General features: G+C 33.5%; 2 protein-coding genes and 1 long non-coding RNA gene across 8 annotated transcripts in view; all 3 read left to right on the top strand.

Moving 5' to 3' along the window:
* The window catches only part of LOC142232271 (solute carrier family 41 member 2), a 112,173-nt gene extending 100,204 nt beyond the window's left edge, over positions 1–11,969 (top strand). For all 6 annotated transcript variants that reach the window (XM_075303013.1, XM_075303017.1, XM_075303016.1 and 3 more), the window contains 5 exons: positions 6,597–7,068; positions 7,131–7,278; positions 8,014–8,219; positions 8,301–8,449; positions 11,190–11,969. In XM_075303013.1, the coding sequence (XP_075159128.1) occupies positions 6,597–7,068; positions 7,131–7,278; positions 8,014–8,219; positions 8,301–8,449; positions 11,190–11,393 (1,179 nt within the window). In that variant the 3' untranslated portion in view covers positions 11,394–11,969. The remainder of the gene's footprint in view (positions 1–6,596; positions 7,069–7,130; positions 7,279–8,013; positions 8,220–8,300; positions 8,450–11,189) is intronic.
* Positions 11,970–13,664: 1,695 nt separating this feature from the next.
* On the top strand, positions 13,665–14,965 carry LOC142232270 (uncharacterized). The gene is made up of 2 exons (XR_012721072.1): positions 13,665–14,334; positions 14,400–14,965. It is a non-coding gene; the product is annotated as an uncharacterized LOC142232270 (long non-coding RNA).
* Positions 14,966–16,189: 1,224 nt separating this feature from the next.
* On the top strand, positions 16,190–18,727 carry Ndc80 (kinetochore protein Ndc80). The gene is made up of 3 exons (XM_075303011.1): positions 16,190–16,412; positions 16,474–16,524; positions 16,590–18,727. The coding sequence occupies exons 1-3, from the start codon at positions 16,348–16,350 to the stop codon at positions 18,457–18,459; spliced, it is 1,986 nt and encodes a 661-aa protein (XP_075159126.1). The 5' UTR covers positions 16,190–16,347; the 3' UTR covers positions 18,460–18,727.
* The last annotated feature ends 1,770 nt before the right edge of the window (positions 18,728–20,497 follow it).

The following is a 20,497-nucleotide window of genomic DNA, read 5'->3' as shown; positions in this document are numbered from 1 at the left end:
TCGATGCACAGTTGTAGACGATACACCCAGCTTATTTGCGGCATCTCGGAGAGAGAGGTTAGGGTTTCGCTTGAAACTACCGGCAACTCTCTTTGTCGTCTCAGCGGCTTCCGGTTTTCGATTTCCCCCCGATCCAGACTTCCTGGCTGTCGACAAACGTTCCCCAAACACTTTAATTACATTTGTAACGGTTGATTTGGCAACTTTTAGCGATTTTGCCAGCTTTGCGTGCGAGTAGCTCGGAATTTCGCGATGCGCGAGCAAAATTTTGATACGCTGCTCTTCTTGCTTGGACGGCATTTTGACAACTGAAGAGTGAATTCCAAAATCAAAATAGGAGCAACATTCTACACACACACCTTCAAAATGAGGGGTGTTCAGGTTTTTTTAAATGCAAAATTGAAAGAAATACGTCAAGTTTATATTGACCAAATTTTGACCGTATCACCCTTTATATGTAACAATCCCAAATCTCCATCAGATGGAAAAAGAACTTCCCTAGGACTAAGCACGACCGGAAGCGATAAGGTAGCTCTTTACCGGCGAATTGAGAACGGCGGAGAAACGTTACTTAAACTCAATGACGTCCAACGTGGCTGTACTGCATGAATTTCGAATTCTATATGACTTTAAAATGCATACCTTTTGCAATATTGCAAATCCACATCATTTTCTTTTCTATCTATGAATAGGATAAAATAATCTTTGGATTTTGAAATCTGGATATTTCTAGGATCAACCAAGATGATTTTGGCCTATTTTTCTTCATTATACCCACCACCATAGAATGGTGACGGGGGTATAATAAGTTTGTCATTCCGTTTGTAACACATCGAAATATCGATTTCAGACAATGTAAAGTATATATATTCTTGATCAGGGAGAAATTCTAAGACGATATAACGATGTCCGTCTATCTGTCAGTCTGTTGTAATCACGCTACAGTCTTCAATATTGAAGCAATCGTGCTGAAATTTTCACTTCTTGAGGGTGTAGAAGGCGCACTGATCATGAAAATTGCTTGAAACTCAATATAAAATTTCTAGATTTTACTTCTACAGATTTAAGATTTCAAATCAAGACGTTATTTTATAATTTTCTTGCACACTTACAAGAGATGTTAATGCTTCCTCTAAAACTCAAACAAAAATGGTTCTTATAAATCCAGAATCTGATATAGTCCTCATAGGTGAAATCTTTAAATTTATCTTAGGGAAGTGTCCTCAAGTCCTCAAGCCCTCCTGAAATTTCAAAGGAAACCCTAATATTTGGTTCATGGTGGTGGGTATTTAAGATTCGGCCCGGCCGAACTTAGTGCTGTATATACTTGTTTTTATCTTAAATCTATCCTTTATTGGATTTCTTGGCCGGGATTAGCAAATTTTGTTGAGACTTGTTTACACATCAATTGAGTTAAATTATATGCTTTAAATCGATCAATTTAAATAAAGTAACCGCGAAAATTTCAAATACAAAACCGAACATTGTACCGAACTCTTCGCGGATTTTTGTGTCAACATACCCCGTATGTTGTAATTTACGTATGCGCAAAGCGCTACATTTTCAATTGTCAATATCTCGTGAACTATTCACTAGCTTTAGAGAAAAAAATTGCATCTTTATAGTTCGAAAGGGAACATTTTGCCTTTTTTTTCAAAATTCGTAAACCATATCATCTCTGCTATGCTGTTAGTTTTTAATATTCGATTTTCCAGTTGAATAAAAACCTCTAATTTCTTACCATTAGTTATTATAATTTGTTGATTTATTTGTAATTAATTAACAATGCATAGTAGTGAGTTCAGAAATGCAGCAGTGTAAGGTAACTTAAAGTATACTCTGTAAGTCTTCTTGCATAGTCGTAGCTCATTTTTCACTTCCCATAAGAACTTAACAAATGTTGACAGTGACTGTGATTGTGTTTGTGCACACTTAATGCATCTATATAACAGCTGTTTGTGGTAGCAGCAAAATGCCAAATAGCGTCTCTCGGAAAAGAAATTTCTTAAATACACAATCTTATAATGGAATTTCGCCAAACAACTTTGACCATTTTCACGATTAATTCGTGCGTCATAATATTGATTGAATGTTACGTACTTTTTTTATTTGTGTTTCCAACCTACCGACAAATTATTGTGTTAATTGAAAGTATTTTAATCGTACATTTAAGTTCAAAATGTCCAAAGCATGAACTTAAGGCTCACTTAAGTTCAAACGCCCAGTTTAAGGTTTTATATTTAGATTTTCGAGCGATTCGCATTCGTTTCCCATGGCAATATAATAAATTATTGTTATCTGTTTAATAATTTAATTATTATTTTTGGTTAGTAGAAAAAAATTCAATGACACCAACCAACCGGGCAAACCTGACATGCATGCAATATTTGTTGTCTGTCTAATATGTATGTATGTATGCATGTTTGTTAATTATTATTGTAGTTTAATTAAACCCCTATTCCTTTATCCACTTCCAGCTGATGTTTTGTATATGTTTGGTTTAGAATTTTTGTTTTTGTTTCGAGCAGCACGCCTAATATGTTGTATACGTCAAAGACAGATGTCAACAAATAAACCTAGTATGGTTTATGCAAATATATTAGTTATACACATTAGGGATGACCGATGTTATTTATCGTAGGCGTTTGAAAATATATTCAGCTATGATCATGTATGCATTGTAATTTGTATAACCCTTATAACTACAGATCTACTTTCGCTAACATTTTTTACGGAGTGCTGTTATCGACTTTTTAGGGAAAAATTTCCAGTCAAAAATTACATTATTCGCGCCGCCGATTTTATTCACCTACAACTATTTTTTCTCATTTAGTGCCACCACCGGTAATGAGGGCTCATTTTTAATTCATTTGTTAAGTTATTTCAAGAAAAAAGAATTTCCACGTGACCAGGCAATAACAATGTGGTGAGTTTGATAAGCGTTGGCAAAACAGACCCATTTCCGCCAAGGAATTAGAATATATTTTAATATGACGACAAGCCGCTAGCCGCCACGGTATTTCGTTACTGATTTTGGGCTTCCCATAAGAAATGCACGTAAACAAGTCTTTGCTACACATAAGAAATGCATAGACACATTTGCTACTGATATTTTAGTTAGGCGACGTTATCGATTCTTTTAATTTTTTCGCATAAGAAATATATGGCAAAACCTTATGGCATGCCAAAGATAATTGAGAAAAATAAGATTAAGCCTTGTGCTCTTATAAAGAGAAAACAAATGTCAAGGTGTAGAGGGCTACAAGAAAAAAATTGTTTTATTTGTCAATTTTTTTCAAGGCAGCTCTGCCCAGGAATAAATTTAACCCGCAATATTCACCTAAAACCATAATAAATATTCGCTTTGTCATACCCATAAGTTTTATTTTAATTTTCTATAATCGTTTTGGTATTGCTTTTGTGGGTTTTAATTCAGAAATTTATAAAAAACACAAATGTTATGATATTTCCGACGCAAATGTACATTTGAGAGACACGTCGACGCAAACTTCATGATATTTTGTTGGCAGAGTCCTCTGGTGCTTGAGTTTTGCTATGACAATACTGTATCAGTTTTGCCAGGTGATTTTTGATTCTTCCCCCCAAATCTTAAGAAAAAAATCCTAAATTGGTCTAGACTTTTTTCAAAAACCCCCAAAAATTTAATAATTTTAATAAGTCAAAAAGGTGTCCCAAATTTCGTTAAAAAATCCTGCAGTGATACACTTTACAAATTAAATTTAACACAAATATATATACTGATTTTTTTTTTCTGAAGAACAAAATTTCTTTTGAAGTAAATAAAAATCAGTAGCTAACATCATTATACCACTTTTCACAAATTCGGGTTTATTTGTCTAAAATTTCGTTCCTGAGGAAAGTAATTTTTCTACGGGTATAATAATACAAAATGTATATCAATATAAAGAGCAGACAAAACAATATAATTCAATGTATAAATCTTTCAAATCAAATTAATTAAAACAATGGCTTATAAAGTACAAATAATAGAAATAAAAAATAAACAAAAATTAAAGTTCAGTAAATATATACATTATAGGCGTGAAATTATGAGACCAATAATTTAATGTTACAATACCATTTCTTAATTTGTTTTTAATTGTATCAAATATTAAAAATGCCCCTTCAACAGATGCGTTTAAAACAGAATGTCATTGCTTACTTGCTTGTATTTAAGAACATGGGTTGACTTCCCTCATTTTTTCATTTTAAATTCATGCCAGAATTGTTCCAAATTTTGTTGAGTATTGCCAATTGGTCAGTTTCATTCTCTGATTATGATGGGCTTAAGACCGAAATGCAGCTTCAGCGAAATTTCCGCTACCAATAAGAAATGCATAGACTTTTTGCTACGGAAATTTTCGTTCGAACGATGTTATCGATTATTTATATAGATATTCTCACATAAGAAACGTATGGCAAAACCGCCTTATGGCAAGACAGAGAGATTGAAAACACAAGAGAACGAAACTGTGAAGCGAAACTGCTTCAGTAGGTAGCAGTCATGAGGAAAATTTCTCTAATATCTTGTAGTTTTTGTCGGCGCTTCTCTCAAATATCATACAGTTTGCGTCGTCGTCACCCAGTTCAGTTCTCTGTCGGCTTTAGGATTTACATCCTACTTTGTAGTAACAAATGTACTTTTTTATAAATGTTTTCATTACATTTTTTGGCAGACGATTTGAAATTATAACTGCCGTTGCCTTTATAATGAATTTAGGCTGGTAATGTGGCAGCCCGATGTATCAGGCTCACTTCGACTATTCAGTCCATTGTGATACCACAGTGGTGAACTTCTCTCTTATGACTGAGTGCTGCCCGATTCCATGTTAAGCTCAATGACAAGGGACCTCCTTTTTATAGCCGAGTTCGAACGGCGTTCCACATTCCAGTGAAACCACTTAGAGAAGCTTTGAAACCCTCAGAAATGTCACCAGCATTACTGAGGTGGGATAATCCACCGCTGAAAAACTTTTTGGTGTTCGGTCGTAGCAGGAATCGAACCCACGACCTTGTGTATGCAAGGCGGGCATGCTAACCATTGCACCACGGTGGCTCCCTTATAATGAATTTATCAAAACAGTGCTTCGACCGCAACGTCGGTAATACCAAAGCTGCAGGCAATGTGAGACATCTATACGGTTGACATTTGTTTTCTTCGCACAAGAGAACTTTTCGTCCTCTTGTGTTTCCATTCTCTCTGGGCAAGCAATAGAAATTTTCGCCAGGAGCGACATGTTGAGTTTCTGCCTCCGACGACAAAAATGGGTCGGTTTCATTCCCTGATTATGAGGGCGGTATCCAAGAAATGTGTAATCACCTTTGGTAGCACGATGTTATCGATTATTTGAAAAGCTCAAGAAATAAAATTAATCCATCGATCCATATGAAGGCGTTGTTAAAAATAGGCCGATGTGGACCCTATTCATCACATCTATATTTATGGGATATATTGTCCAAATCATTGATTTACGCAGATGAGGGGACAACATTTCGACTCGGGTCCTCACGAAATGAGTTCACAGTAGTAAAAACAGGTCTTCGCCAAGCAAAGTAAAATGAAATTTAGCCCAAATAAAATCCTGCGTTTTTTTACCGTTTTTCATTCACCGATTTTGATTACTCTGACTGTAATGTAGGATATTAAAAACCAACGCTATATTGGCATTTTTAAATTATTTTATAAAATTGCCCAAACATTTTTAAAATTTCAATACTGCTGTTTAAAATAGCATAAATAACATTTCGTTGCGACCCTCCCTAATGTATATACATAACATTGGGCAAATGTTTAGACCACTCACATGTTCATGTATATATTCGGAAATAAACCATTAAAGGTGTGTGTTCTGTTGAGCAAAACTTCTTATGGTAATATTAGTTAAAATAAGAGGGAAAGTATCGGAACCAGCTGAATAAAGGTTTGGGTCAGCTGATAATCTATAAAAACATCTAAAGCGTATTCCCTACATACAGAGAAGAAATATGATCATCTCAAACATGTTTCAAGAGAACAATGTTTCTTTTTCATGGGGACATGGAATATTCTTATTGGAATATTAATATTCCATTATTATTTTCTCGCCAAACATATATATATATTTACCGAAATCAAATACTTAAGTTTCAAGAAAATAACATGGTTTCGATAAATATATTACATGTTTCCATAAAAAGTAACTTTATGCTCCTGAAACATGTTTGATAATCTCAAACACATTTCCTTCTCCGGGCGTATTCTTTCAAAAATGTTTTATGTTATGCAGCTCTTGAGAAAATGTAGGGTGCCTGCCAATAAGGCAGTTTTGTAAAAAATATAAATAATCGATAACAACGCCTCCACGAAATTTCGGTTAGCAAATTTAGCAATGCCTATTTTATGGATAGCGGAAAATTCGTTGGAGTTGTATACCGATGCTAAAAAAAATTTGACAGCCGATAACATTGTCCTAACAAAAATTTTCGCTATCAAAAATCTCCCTGGATAATAATTTAATTTTTAAATATAATATTTTAGTATCTAAATTTCCCTTGTTAAAACATCCTAAATAATTATATTTCCTATTAATTTTCAGAAATGGCGTGTCTTCAAATCAGTTAGCGAACTCTTCATTTTAGTACCCGCCCTTCTCGGACTAAAGGGCAATCTGGACATGTGTTTGGCCTCACGTCTTTCCACACAGGTTAATTTGGGCAATATGACATCACGGCAAGAAGTTATACGGATGATCGTTGGCAACATAGCATTGGTGCAGGTGCAGGCCACTGTAGCATCATTCCTTGTTGCCATGTTTGCCATAGGTGTGGGTGCTGCCATGGATGGCAATTTCCAATTTGAACACGTTATGTTATTGACTGCATCGGCGATGTTTACGGCAACATCGTCCTGTTTTGTATTAGATTTCGTATTAGTGGCTGTGATATTACTATCTCAAAAGTATCGATTGAATCCTGATAATTTGGCTACACCCTTAGCTGCCTCCATAGGTGATGTGGTATCAATTAGTTTATTATCATTTATAGCTTCGCTGCTTTTCGATCACATAAGTAAGTCGAATCTCTGGCCTTCAAATGCAAATATTTATAATAATTTTCTTGATTTATTCCAGAAACACATTTATGGATAACATTTGTGGTGGTCGCTTGCTATTTGGTCTTATTGCCCATGTGGGTCGCAGTTGTATTAAAGAATAAATATACTCGTCCCGTGCTCAAGAGCGGTTGGGTTCCTGTGTTATCAGCCCTGTGTATTAGTGGGTAAGTAGAGGAAAAAATTTTAAAATTGTAATATTCATAGCCTAAAGTCCAACAGAACCTGTTGAAGTGTTTGATTGTCAAAGGAACTGAAATTCTACATTATGTTTTTATCGACTATTTCCGCTGCCTTTAAGAAATGCATTGTTATATTTGCTAACGAAAATTTTAAGAGGCGTTATTATCGATTGTTTACAAATTGAAGACTATATTATTGACACACAATATTTAAAATTATTTGTCCAACCATTGGCAACTCGCCTTGCAAACGCATACTACACTGTCTTATCGACACTCAAATAAATATCCATTACAGCTTGTCGTCATTTATTTAAGATTTCGGCAAAGTTTTTCCAATAATATTTTATTAGTAGTACACAATGCCAAGGGTTAAACAATTATTGTGTGTGATGAATTTCAACCTAAATATACATAATTTTGAAATTTTGTGCAACCGGAAGCTAAAATTAGTGAAGTTTAGATAATAAAATTGTCGTTTTCGTTGGACTTGCATACCTCTCATACTTTATCAAGATTCAGCTCTTGGAGTTCAGATATCAAGGATTATTTTCATTTTGTGCCGATAATACAGTTTCAAATTTCTCTAGAAATACTATAGACTAAACTTTATAGTATATGTTGATGCTCTATAGTTGTAGGCTATTCCTTTTTCTAACAAATACCCAATGACTACAGTATATTATATACAAATAATAATAATTCTTATATTCTTTTTAGATTGGGTGGTCTTGTGCTGGATGCTGCCGTCGAAATATTCAATGGTTTCGTTGTATTCCAGCCTATTATTAATGGCATTGGTGGTAATTTGGTTTCAGTGCAAGCTAGTAAAATATCAACGATGCTACATCAAAGTTCAATTATTGGTATTATACCACCACACACCAAAATATTTGAATGGCCCTGGAAGGCTCTCTTCAAAGGAGGTTTGTAAAGCCTAATGGCCCAATTTTACAATGATTGTTCACAATAAATTTTATGTTTTCTAATTTATTTTACTTTTACAGTACCTTATGCTAAGACAGCTCGTTTGTTGATTTTCATGTCGATACCTGGTAATATACTCTTCATATTTGTTGCCGATTATATTCATATGTCCCAGTCGACGGTTACATTTGCCTTTGTAATGTCATATCTGATAGCAAGTTTGATACAGGTAAGAACAATTAATAATTAAGTTATTTTGAAACTTTTAATGAGCGATTCATACTGTACTTTTATTTGGACGACTTTTTGTCGATATGTGGCAACGCTAGTTTGAATTAATGCAGAGAGTATTAAGAAACCAAGAGGACGAACATTTCTCTTCTACAAAAACAACAAATCTCAACCGTATAGATCATAGACCTTTTAATACATAGATGAGCCATGGGTGTCAAACTATGTTTGACAGTTCCGAAAATTAAGAATAATAAGAGAAATAAGAGCACGCTTACAATCTCTTTCGTTTTCCTTTTTGTAGTTTGCCAATTTTACACAAAATTAGAACGTTTATGATGCAACAGAGGATTTATAAATAAATTAATTTATTAAAAGTTCATATTTGAACAAAAAATTGTGACCAAAATCGCGAAAATACGAAATTTAGTTTTGAGCAGCATTGCTCTCTACGAACAACACAAAAGCAAATGCAGGAAAATTAATGTTTGGGACGGTGACGCCGACGCAAACTGTATGACATTAGATAAATTTCCTCATGACTGTCACCTACTGTCGCAGTTTCGCTTGACAGTTTCGTTCTCTTGTTTTCTTAATACTCTCTGTTAATTGAAATCAATTGGAGTAAAATCAGCGTTGCCAAAGTATTTTCATTAATTTAATATTATACCAAATAAATCAGAGTATGAGTGTGTAAATATAACCATAGCGATAGGCGAAACATTTTTCCGCGACGAACAAATAAAACAACATTAGGGCAGTTTTCTTTTAGTACTGGACACCCAAGCAGCGACGGACTAAACGAAAAGAGTGTCCTCGTTTATCCAGGACATGTCGAAAAATGTGCAACACTGTCATCAGCTGTTTAAAAACAATCACAGAAAACAAGTGAAATATTCAATTTTTAATGTATGAAATGCGCAAATAGAAATAAAAATGTAATTCTGTGATTACTTATGACACTGTACCAGCTTTAATTTCATGTTATTCGATAAATTAGTCACAATAAATTGCTTTTGTGAATCGAAAACTTTACACTTTATGAAAATGCAATCTGACTATTTTTAATATATCTTTTTTGCCTTTGAAAACAACATTTAAAAACATCGCCATTGTACGAGTATATAATCTAAAGAATGCAAAATATATAACATATTTAACACACATATAATAACGCATTTAAAGAGTTTACTTACCACTTACGAATGCAGGCGCAGATCCAATTCGTTAAGCAGAGACTTTAATGATGTTTTTTTTTATATTTTCGTATTTTGATTTTTACCAATTGACAACAAACATATTGTCAAGCATTTTTATTGAGAATGCAAAGTACAAAAGAATTGGCTTAAATTTGTTTTCGCATGCGTGATTTATGCGACTTGTAAAAACCATTCGAAGCCGCTTTCGTGGGTATAAATTCTGTGATTTTCTGCATGATATTTGGTTACAAATTTCGTCTTCTATAAGTTGCCATGACAGAGCAAAATAGAACGAATATTTTTTTACTTGCATAGATGTAGAACGACTAATATTTGGTCGTGTGTACTACCATTTGGTACTTTTTTGGTTATACTAACAATCAGATCAAAGAAATAACTGACAAATAGTCCACACAACTAAATAATATGAGTTCCAACAATCTATCTGTTATTCTGCTCGAATTCCAACCAACCATTTCTCTGGGTGCAACGTCGGTAATACCAAAGCTGCAGACATTGTGCAACATCTATAGGTTGACTTTTGTTGTTTTTGTAGAAGAGAAATTTTCGTCCTCTTGTGTTTTTATTCTCTCTGCTTGCCTTGATGAGATGTTCTGGATAGAACACCAGTGTAACGATATTCGGATAGCTTATACAAATCCAGTACTAAAAGAAAACGGGCATGTTGTCGGTAAATATTTCCTCTTTTCTTCTGCTATTATGCACAGTAGAGATGAATAAAATGTAAATTGCCAAATTTTTTATAGAAACGTAGTGTTATGCGCTTTACAGACTATCAGTTATTCCGGACGACAGCGCTCGTGTCGAACATATCCCATATATTGTGCACATTATAAGTTAACTCCGAAGGCATAATCGATAATGCTGCATGTTTATGGGATCGATAACACATTTACCGATTATTTAGTAATCGCCGACAAGTCGTATCGATCCGACACACTGTAAGATTCTTTACAAACACCGACATTCCGTCCGGAATAACTGATAGTCTGTAAAGCGCATTAAATTAGTTTGGTACATAAAAAATTTTAATTATACAATTTTTCAAATTTAAAGAAATATATTTTGATGAAGAGGCGAAGGCGTCGATTATCCAACAATAGTCGGCGGCGCGACTCGGCCGCTTCATGATGTTAACGACTATAAATAAATTATTTGTACAACCTACAGTTGATTCGCGCCGCAGATTTTAGTCGTCGCCGGAAATTTAGCCTCCAATTAATAAAAACAATATTTTCTTATAAATCTGAAAGAAGCTCTCCACCTTTCTGCAAAAATATCGTCCACCTAAATAATTCAATACTACGTATCTCCAATAATTTAACAAAAATCACACAACTGAAATGCAAAACGGTAAATTTGTTTTATAACTGGTTGTACAATTAATCTGAAAGCGGTTTTTATCTGCGCCGTCTAAGCCGTTCATCACCGATGGCTAAAATTGGACTATTATTATTTTTTTATTGAGTATATATTTATGAGTTAATAAATAACGATCAAATACTTTATCTTTTATAGGTCATGCTCTTACTGTACATTGCCCACATTATTGTACACGCCATGTGGAAATGGAAGATCGATCCAGACAATTCATCCATTCCATATCTCACAGCTTTGGGTGATTTACTTGGTTCCAGCCTGTTAGCTTTAGCGTTCATATTTTTGCTTTCGGTTAACCGAGAATATGGAGCGGGTTATGAAGCACTAGATGCCTCCAATTAGTTAATGTGTACAATAGTCACGATCATTGGGTGGATGTTTCTACCCAATGATCATATAGAAGCCACTATCACCACCACCCGCCTCTTTCCATAATTCTTTTTAAGAATTATAGCCATAGTGATGCATTATAAACTAAATAGTATAAAGTTCGATATCTATTGAACATAACTTTGTAGTTATGGTGACGTTTACAATACAATAAACACAGAAGATGATGATGATGATTACGAAGATGTAAAAGAAGAAGACTAGTGCTTAGACTAGTTCATTCTCCAAAGTACCTTAATGGAAGTAAATTAAAAGAAATTTAGATTATTATGTGTGTATTTTAATTTATTTTAATTGAAATTAAGTAATTATGTATGTATGTATCAAAGCAACTAAAAGAAAAGTAAAATATAAAGTGTCCCCCAAATATCCTTCAATCCCAATCCATCCTCCCATACTCATCCTTTCCTATCCCTATATAAATAATTATATGTTCATTTAAATTAGGAAATTTAATTTGATAAAACAAAACAAAAAAAAAATAATAAAATAAATTGAAAATAAAAATACAACAAATTTGTTCGAAAATTTAAATGTCTTCTAAATTTAAAAGGCTAATTGAAAAGAGAAAGTGCAAACCATGCGATGCTTTGGATTTTGAATTTTCCATGTCTATATTTTAAATAAAATAAAATCAAGCTTTTGTAGACCAGCAATATATGCGACTACGAAAGACCATGCCACGTGAGATTGCGTGGTCTGGGACAAATATTGCTGATGGCAACATTTTCGTATGAAACCGATCCATTTTTGTCGGCGGCGGCTGACAATTATCCATTATAAAATCAATTCGAAGTTATAGGAATGGTAATGGGATTAGTTGTACAGTTAATCTTACTATCAAATTTACATTTCATTCACATTTTCTGAGCCAAATATTTGCAACATTAATATAGCAGCTTGAAATTGATTGATTGTGGGTGAAAGGTTAAAAATTTTGGCAAAAAATTAACAAAATTGAACTTTTTTTGTGTAACTTGAAAACGGTTCACCAAATAAAAAATCCGAATCTCCCAAACAATATTCTCTTTAAGTCGTGCTTACATTGTTGTTGAATTTTCCTATTAGTTTTAGAGTTATCGTTCCAGTTTTGAAAAAAATACAAATTTTTAACATTTGTTTTTTTTGAAAAATTTTAAATTATTTCCGAAACTTTAACGATATCTCTAAAACTACTTGGAAAATTTAAAAATAATGTAAAGACGGCTTAAAGAGAATATTCATGGCTGAATAAATTCACATATATGCAACCTATGTCCAAATAATTACCGCGAGCGCAAAGGGAAAAAAATGTTTATGTTATTTTCACATGTCCATATTCTTAAAAGCCTTTGTTTATTCTTTTTTTTTCTATGAAACTTCCCTGCCAGCATTTCAAAGTTCAATTTCATCCTCATCGCTACCACAGACTCGTAAGTGACACTGCAACAATCGCCAACTGTGATGGGGGGAAGCGTATGAAAAAGTATGAAATATACATGAAAGTATTTTGCCATCACTATTGTTACAAGAGCCATTTTATATTTTGTGAAACACCAAGCGCAACTAGCTTCTTATAATTTATTTAAATAAAAACGATAATGAAGTGCTGAAAACATAGTTATTTCGCTTAAAATTGTGAAAGGTATAGGTGAGTATTAAGTTCGAGTTTAGCCGCTAAAATCGCTAAAGTGAAAACTAAATCAGTAAGAAAAATGCATGAAATTATACGAATTTGTTGCAAATTTTATTATAACTTGATGGGGAAAAGCCCAAAGCAAATTTTCACAAAGTTTGTATTCCTTAAAATGGATTATTAAAGAAAAGTAATCGTGAAAAAATGACGTTTTTAGCGGCTAAACTCGAACTTAATACCCACCTTATATTGGTGAACAATTTTTGACTTTCAAAATGGAATAAAGTGATAATTTTTTCAAATATTTTTCCAGACACTTTTGTTTTGAACTTGTTTTTTAGTATAGGCCGGTACTCTGTTTGTTGGTGCGAAAAAAGTTCCACTCAATCATTGTTTCGCGTTGAAAAATGGTAGTGTTGACAATATATTTTGAAGGAAAAAAACAGTCATTTTGGAACTTTTTCGCGTTTATTTCATCGAAATGCATTGATAACATCGCAAAATGTCACGAAATGATTACATATACATAGGCAACTAGTGGCTCGATATACACACACTCGCATACATAATAATTAAATTGAAAAAGAAGAAACAGAAGTTATTTTACAAATAACTTTGGATTTAAAAAATCTAATTTTACAATGCTGCATTTTATTTTTTGGAACATAGCAATTAACTCTCGTGATTCCATTCATTGCTACCCCGGTACTATACATGTTGGTTAAAGTTCTAATGCTTGGTTGGTTGAAGTCAATTGCTGTGCTCCTTCCCAATAAACACAGGATGAGCGTTTTTCAAATGCAACAACTTTTCAGTTTGAGGGTAAATATAATTTTCAACATAAATTCAACTTGACTTGAAATAGCTCATTTTCAATACATCTTCAAATTGTTTGCGAATTACTTCCAATTTGCCAAAATGTTGACGAAATCTTTGAAAAGGTGTTGAAGATAATATGAGAAAACTTTGACAAAACACTACCCTAAAATGCAACGAAAAAACCATGTGGTTTTCAATACTTATTTGTGCAACGAAGTTCGTGGTCAATTGCAAGAAATAAAAAAAATAGAAAATTTTAAACAAATAACCAAATAGTTTATAAAAATAGGTAAGTGAAAATAAAAAATGAAATAAAACTTTAAGGAAGTCACGAAATGTATATCTCTTTGCAGAAAACTGAAATTATGGATTCTACGTTCTCGAAAACATTAAAAAGCTGGCCGATGAAAAAATTGTGGATAATTAACTGGAACTGCTTCAAATAGTTTATAATAATTGGTACATCAATATGAAAAATTAAATCAACACTTTAGAGAAGTCACTAAATTTAAATCTCTTTGCAGAAAACTAAAATCTTTGGATGCTACATTCTTGCAAACATTAAGAAGCTGACCAATGAAAAATGAGTGGCTTATCGACAAGAAAAAGTTTCCAGACAAGAAAAAGTTTCCAGAAACATTACAAGTGCAACCTATTAAAATTGTTAAAAACATCAAATTGTTGAAATCAACAACTTCTGGATGAACATGTGCATCACATCGTCAGTTTAATTCATATGCTATTATCAGTTTAAAATGGATATTTTGTGAATTCCTTCTGCTGGAAATCAATTCTAACACGCGGTCCAGTACGTTCCTGATTTCAAATTGCCCGCATGTTAATAAATGTTAATGCTGTTTTATGACACCAAAAGAAGGAAATCGAATTATCAATGCAAAAGTGTTTACTAATAATGTTTAAGATATTTAAAGTTTTGTTGTTTGTTTTTTTTTTTGTTTTGTTCTTATTTGTTGATATGTTTAATAAGATTATTATTTATCAATTGGTAATGTAGTGTATTATGTAGTGTAGTGTATTATTATATATTTTATTTTGATGAAAATTAATAAATTATACAAAATTCATAGAATTTTGGCTTTGACTTTCAATTTGAAGTGGGGATATCATTCATACAAATTTAGGTTGAAAAGTATTTGCAACGATGTTAATTTTGAATTTGACTCGCATCGAAAATTGTTTGACAAATTATTGAGTAGCGATGCATTTCAATTTGAGGATAACACTTGAGATATTATTGCTAATGTGTTGAATTTCACTGTTGAGGGTAATGTCTGTTTTTTGTTGAGAACGCGATTTTCTCAACAATTTCTCAACTTGAATATTACCCTAATCCTTTGAAAAAATGTTTGAAAAATTGTTGAAATTTAGCATTTTTCAAACGTTTGTGTTTATGGGGTTTTGTTAACATTTTGTTTTGTGTTTATTATCCCGATGCCCAGTACAAATGAAAGGATTGTAAAATATAATTCGCCAAATAAAACTTTTATTTTGTCAACATTTGTGATTAAATTTCATGTTTTATACATTATTTATGTTCTACAATATAGTGGCGAGCGGCTAGTTTATTACGGAAATACAACTCCATGTTATACTTTGTTCAATCGATCGGATTACATTTTTAAATAATAATCCGATCCACTTTTGCATTATAAATTCACCAAAATCTGTTTAATAAATAAATTATTTCTTAATTCACATTGCAAATGGCGCCATGTTATGAAAATACTGACTGATCGATTTACGTCAGTTTTTCAACTCGAAAAAAAAAACAAAAAAATTAGCTAGTTTTTCGCATTTGTTGGTTTTGTATGGAATTCAACCCGCAAACCGAACAGAGTACCGGCCTTTAGAATAGCCCCTATATTAGTTTTTTTGTTTCAGCTAATCTAAACCCCGTTTTAATGTAAACGCGATTAAAAAATAGCAGACAAATTTTGGTATTTCAGCAAACAGCGACTGCTTTTCCTTTTTTAAGGACACTTTTAGCTGTTCAGCAGATTTTTCTGATGTGTATTTTAACAAATTTCTTTGGGTGTTTCGAAATTTTATTTGTGTCTTCTTTCGCTGTGAAAATCACACTTTTTTATTTATTAATTTATTTGAAATAATGACTATATCCGGTAAACGCAAAAAAAAATTATAACAACGTACGGTCACCTGCAACGTACAACGCAAACGTATTTATTTAGTAGCCCGTACGCAATATGTTTAGGTGACAGCTAACTTTGCATTTACAGCACTGAACGTACACTCCACCAAAACAAAACGGCGTTTTTTTGTTTGACCGCCTTTTGCAGGTTCGAATTTTTTTATTTGATAGTATTTGTTTTGTTTACTTACATGTATTATGTATGTGTATCTATTTTATATGTATGAGTAAAATTAGTATTTTCTCAGAGTATTTTATTTCATTTACAAATTAAAACTCATAATAATTTCCAATTAATCATAATGCAAAGACCAAGGCGTACATCCGAATTTCACGAAGATCCTAATGGTATTCGACGACAGTCAAGGTTAGTATGGCTCTATCATTCAAGCAATTCTCTATGAATGTCTTCTCTTTGATATCATTAGGCAAAAGAGTATAGCACCGTCACCAGGAACTGCTTCAAAATTCCCTGCAAGGTAAACGACAATTACATAGTTAAAAAAATCATTAATATAATATAATTGAATTAATTAATTAATAGGCAAAGTCGAATAGCTGTTGCCACCAGATCAGCCTCTGCCGATCGCAATACCAATGCTTTTCTAACAGTGCCAGGAGCAGCAGCCAGTTCAACGAAATGTACGCCAGTTCGATTAAGCAAGCCTGGTACAAGTCGTGTGTTGTTTACGGCAGAGAAACATCGTGGTGGAAACACCGCAGCCAGTGGCCCATTACACAATGACAAAAAATGGGTACAAGAACAGTCGCAACGCATTACAGAGTATCTTATAAACCAAACGAGCATTGGCGGCATCAGTACAGATTTCCTTCAAAAAGGTTTGCGGCAAATGTCAATCAAACAGTTTGTGGCAATAGTCAACTTTTTTCTCAACCACATATGGGGCAAAAGATATGCCGTCGGTAACAATCATGTAGAGGATATTTCACAGATTTTACAAAAGCTGCAATATCCCCATCCAGTGAGTAAGTCTTGGCTAAAGACCCCAAATACTCAACATTCCTTTGGCAATGTTATAGTGCTATTGGATTATTTAATGGAGTTTGTACCACTACATACACTCGAGGATATTGAACCCCATTGTATTGAGTACTTTGAGCTTCAAGACCCGCAAGATGTTATGAATAGTTCTCGTATGCCAGAAGATGTGCTTAAAATTCCCGATTTGGAGTTTCAACGGGAACTATTGCTTAACACCGAAGATGGTTTCATGTTGTGGGATACCCAAAAGGATGAAGAATTCAATGCCTTGCAAAAAGAAACTTGTAATTTGCTAATTAGTAAAACCTGTAATTTTCCAAATTCCGAAGCTATTGAAGCAGAAATTGAAAAAATGAACGAGCATCTCAAAGCTATACAGGATGTGCGGCCTAAGGAGGACAAAGATTTGGTGAGATTGCACGCAAATCTTACTGAAGAGTATGAGTTTTTAAATAAAGATTTGCATGCTATGAAAGAAGAACATCACAACATGAAACGGAACTTGAAGCAATTGGGTCGAGAAAAGGTACAGATTGAAGCTGATTTCGAAGAAATGGAAAAAGATGTGGCAGCATTACAAGAAAAAATTGATAAACAACTATGCACTGTTGAACAAAGGGATCAGTTGATGGCCGATCTTCAACATCTGGAACATTTACTGGCCATAGAACATCGTACTTTACGAGATTTTGAAAATCGCAATCACAATCAGCAAGTGGTCTACGCTCGAATATTAAAGCAGTTCACCGATACAGTAGAATCGTTTAATGTCTCCATGAGACAAATAGTTTTTTCCGATTTACCACAAGTGAGGAAAATTTCTTCAGAAGATTTACAATTGCCCTTGCGCCCAGATGATAAACTGCAGAATGTCATTCCTTTATTAAAACAAATAAAAGAAGTCACGCTAAAAACCATCACTGAAAATAAAGAGAATGCAAGGCGATTTCAAGAGAAGACCCAAGAGCTAATGGATGATATTGATACAAAGTTGGAGACAAAATTAACTTCTTTGAGACAATTAGTAGCTGAGACTGGAAAAAGTTACGAGAAGGCAAATCAAAAGTTAAAAAATCAAATTGCTAGTTTGAATTTGAAATTGGAACAAATGGAGAATGAGATATTGAACACGGAGAATTCTATACAGCAGCTACAGCAAGGGCTAGAAGAGAAACGTAACAAAATTCATAGTCTAATGGAAGCAAATGAGTCCACCATGAAACAGGCCGAGGAAGAGCATGACAAACATTTGGCAAAACGACGAGAATTTCTAAGAGCTTATGATAATATGTTGGAAGAAACTGTACGTAGTGGTGTTCTCAGGCAATTAAATGATCAAGTGGAGTTGCAGGAAAGACAATTGGAGATCCTAAGGAAGGAGTTTAACAAGGAAGAAGAGAAGGAGAATTAATAGAAGTCTATCGCTTATTTTCTAACAGCTTGTTAGTTATGTAAAAATATCATTGATAATTGTTATAAGAAGTCATGAATAAATTATTGTTTTCCCTTTTTACTTTTAGAAAAACATCTTTAAAATGCAAAGAAATTATTTCCACTTGTTTTCCAAAATGAATGAATTGCTTTGTTCACTTTTTACATTTAGAACTTCTTTAAAATGCGAAAAAATTGTTTCCACTTGTTTTTCAAAAATTATTAATAAATAATTATTAAAAAAAATATATCTCATATATAAATATTCCACTGAAAACTTTGGATCCACTATAAAGATTCAGTTTCTGGTACAAATTATTTCTTGCTTCAATAAACTTTTTTTACAAATATTTAAATTTAGGCCAAAACACCTTTTGGCCCTCTATACCTTGTACATTTTTGATTGCTTACTGATACGGCTATTGTACTGGCAATGGCGCGCTACAGGAATTTCGTTAGAGCTACATGTCAGCCCGCTATGTACCCCTTAACGGAATTTGCTCTACCTTAAAACAATATTTTGGTAGAGAAATTTTCGAATTTACAATGTTATCGATGGATTATATTTTCTTCAATAAGAAACGCAGCAAAACTGCCTTATTGGCATGCAATAGGAATTTTCGCAGGAGCTTCATTCCGGGCTTAAGGCGGATATGCAGCTTTAAAGAAATTCCCGCTACCCATAAGAAATGCATTGGTATTTTTGATACCAAAAATGAGCGTTGTTATCGATTGTTTAAATTTTCTCCTATAAGAACGGTATGGTAAAACTGTATTATTGGCATGCAACAGGGGCTTTAGCAAATACCGTCGAAGCTTCGTTTAACGAATATCCTATTTAGCGAAAATCCAATTTAACGAACGTCCAATTCTTAACATTGAGTACTCTAAATAACGAACGGTTGAACAAAAAGTACGTTCGATTTAACGAAAATGCTTTTAATCTTAAGAAAATAAACACAAAAAATGGCAATATTTGACGATTGTGAGAATGGCTTAATTCCTTAGGAAATGTCCACAAAGTACGGCATTCCACACAAATTTAGATTCCCTCAAATGTTTGGAAACACATATTCAATGGCCGGGTAACTAGGTAAAGTTAGGTTAGATAGAGTGGCAGCTCCGGTACAAGACTACTCCCTGGAGTGAATAGACCAGTCTCAGCTCTGGTCGAAACGTATGGAAGGACCGGTCACTTTAACACGGATTTGTCATTGACGGGGGTATATGTACACTGCAGGACACGGCTTGGACTCATTCCAAAATACATGACCTGGGAGAACTTAGCAGGACTAGACAGGTCCTCATGAAAGAGTGAGAGGACAAAAAAAAAACGTTTGGAATATGTTGACACATAGGTAAATGTCTAGATGTTACTATGAACAGTTCCAATGCCTGGCTCATCTTGGAACCAGGGACTGGAAACAAATTAGGCAATTCATCTAAGAAGTTGCGATTTAAAAAATTTTTCTAAATAACGAAAACATTAAACCGAGCTTCGACCGTATATCATAGACTTGCATTATTGACTTGGAAACGAAATTTCCGCTGAAGTGCATACAGGCCTGAACGGGAGCTCCCTTATGGATTACTTATATTTTCTCTAATGAGAAACACGTTACAACAACACAATTTTTCTTATGGAAGGACTATGTTAAATAGAAAACATATTTAGATTTTCTTCAATTTAAGTGTGGTATGCAGGTTTACCAAAATTTATGCTACCCCTAAGAAATGTATACGCAATTTTTATTATCAATTGTTTACATTTTTTTCCATAAAGCCCGGTATGCAGCTTTTGCGAAAATTCCTGTTGCATGCCAATAATACAGTTTTGTCATGTATTTATTATGGGAGCAAAATGTAAACAATCGATAACAACGCCTCATGTAAGTTTTGTTTGCAAATATGCATTGTTATATCTTATTGGTAGCAGCAATTTCCTTAGAAGTGCATTCCGGCCTTAAGAAATAAATACATGACAAAACTGTCTTATTGACAAGCAAAAGGAATTTTTG

The sequence above is a fragment of the Haematobia irritans genome, chromosome 3 (assembly GCF_050003625.1).
Source record: "Haematobia irritans isolate KBUSLIRL chromosome 3, ASM5000362v1, whole genome shotgun sequence".
NCBI classification, from domain to species: domain Eukaryota; kingdom Metazoa; phylum Arthropoda; class Insecta; order Diptera; family Muscidae; genus Haematobia; species Haematobia irritans.
This window is presented reverse-complemented; position numbering and strand designations above follow the sequence as displayed.

Coding starts and splice junctions, on each gene's coding strand:
- Ndc80 (XM_075303011.1), top strand. CDS start 16,348: ATGCAAAGACCAAGGCGTACATCCGAATTTCACGAAGATCCTAATGGT. Junction 16,413..16,473: donor GGTATTCGACGACAGTCAAG/GTTAGTATGGCT, acceptor TGATATCATTAG/GCAAAAGAGTATAGCACCGT. Junction 16,525..16,589: donor GCTTCAAAATTCCCTGCAAG/GTAAACGACAAT, acceptor ATTAATTAATAG/GCAAAGTCGAATAGCTGTTG.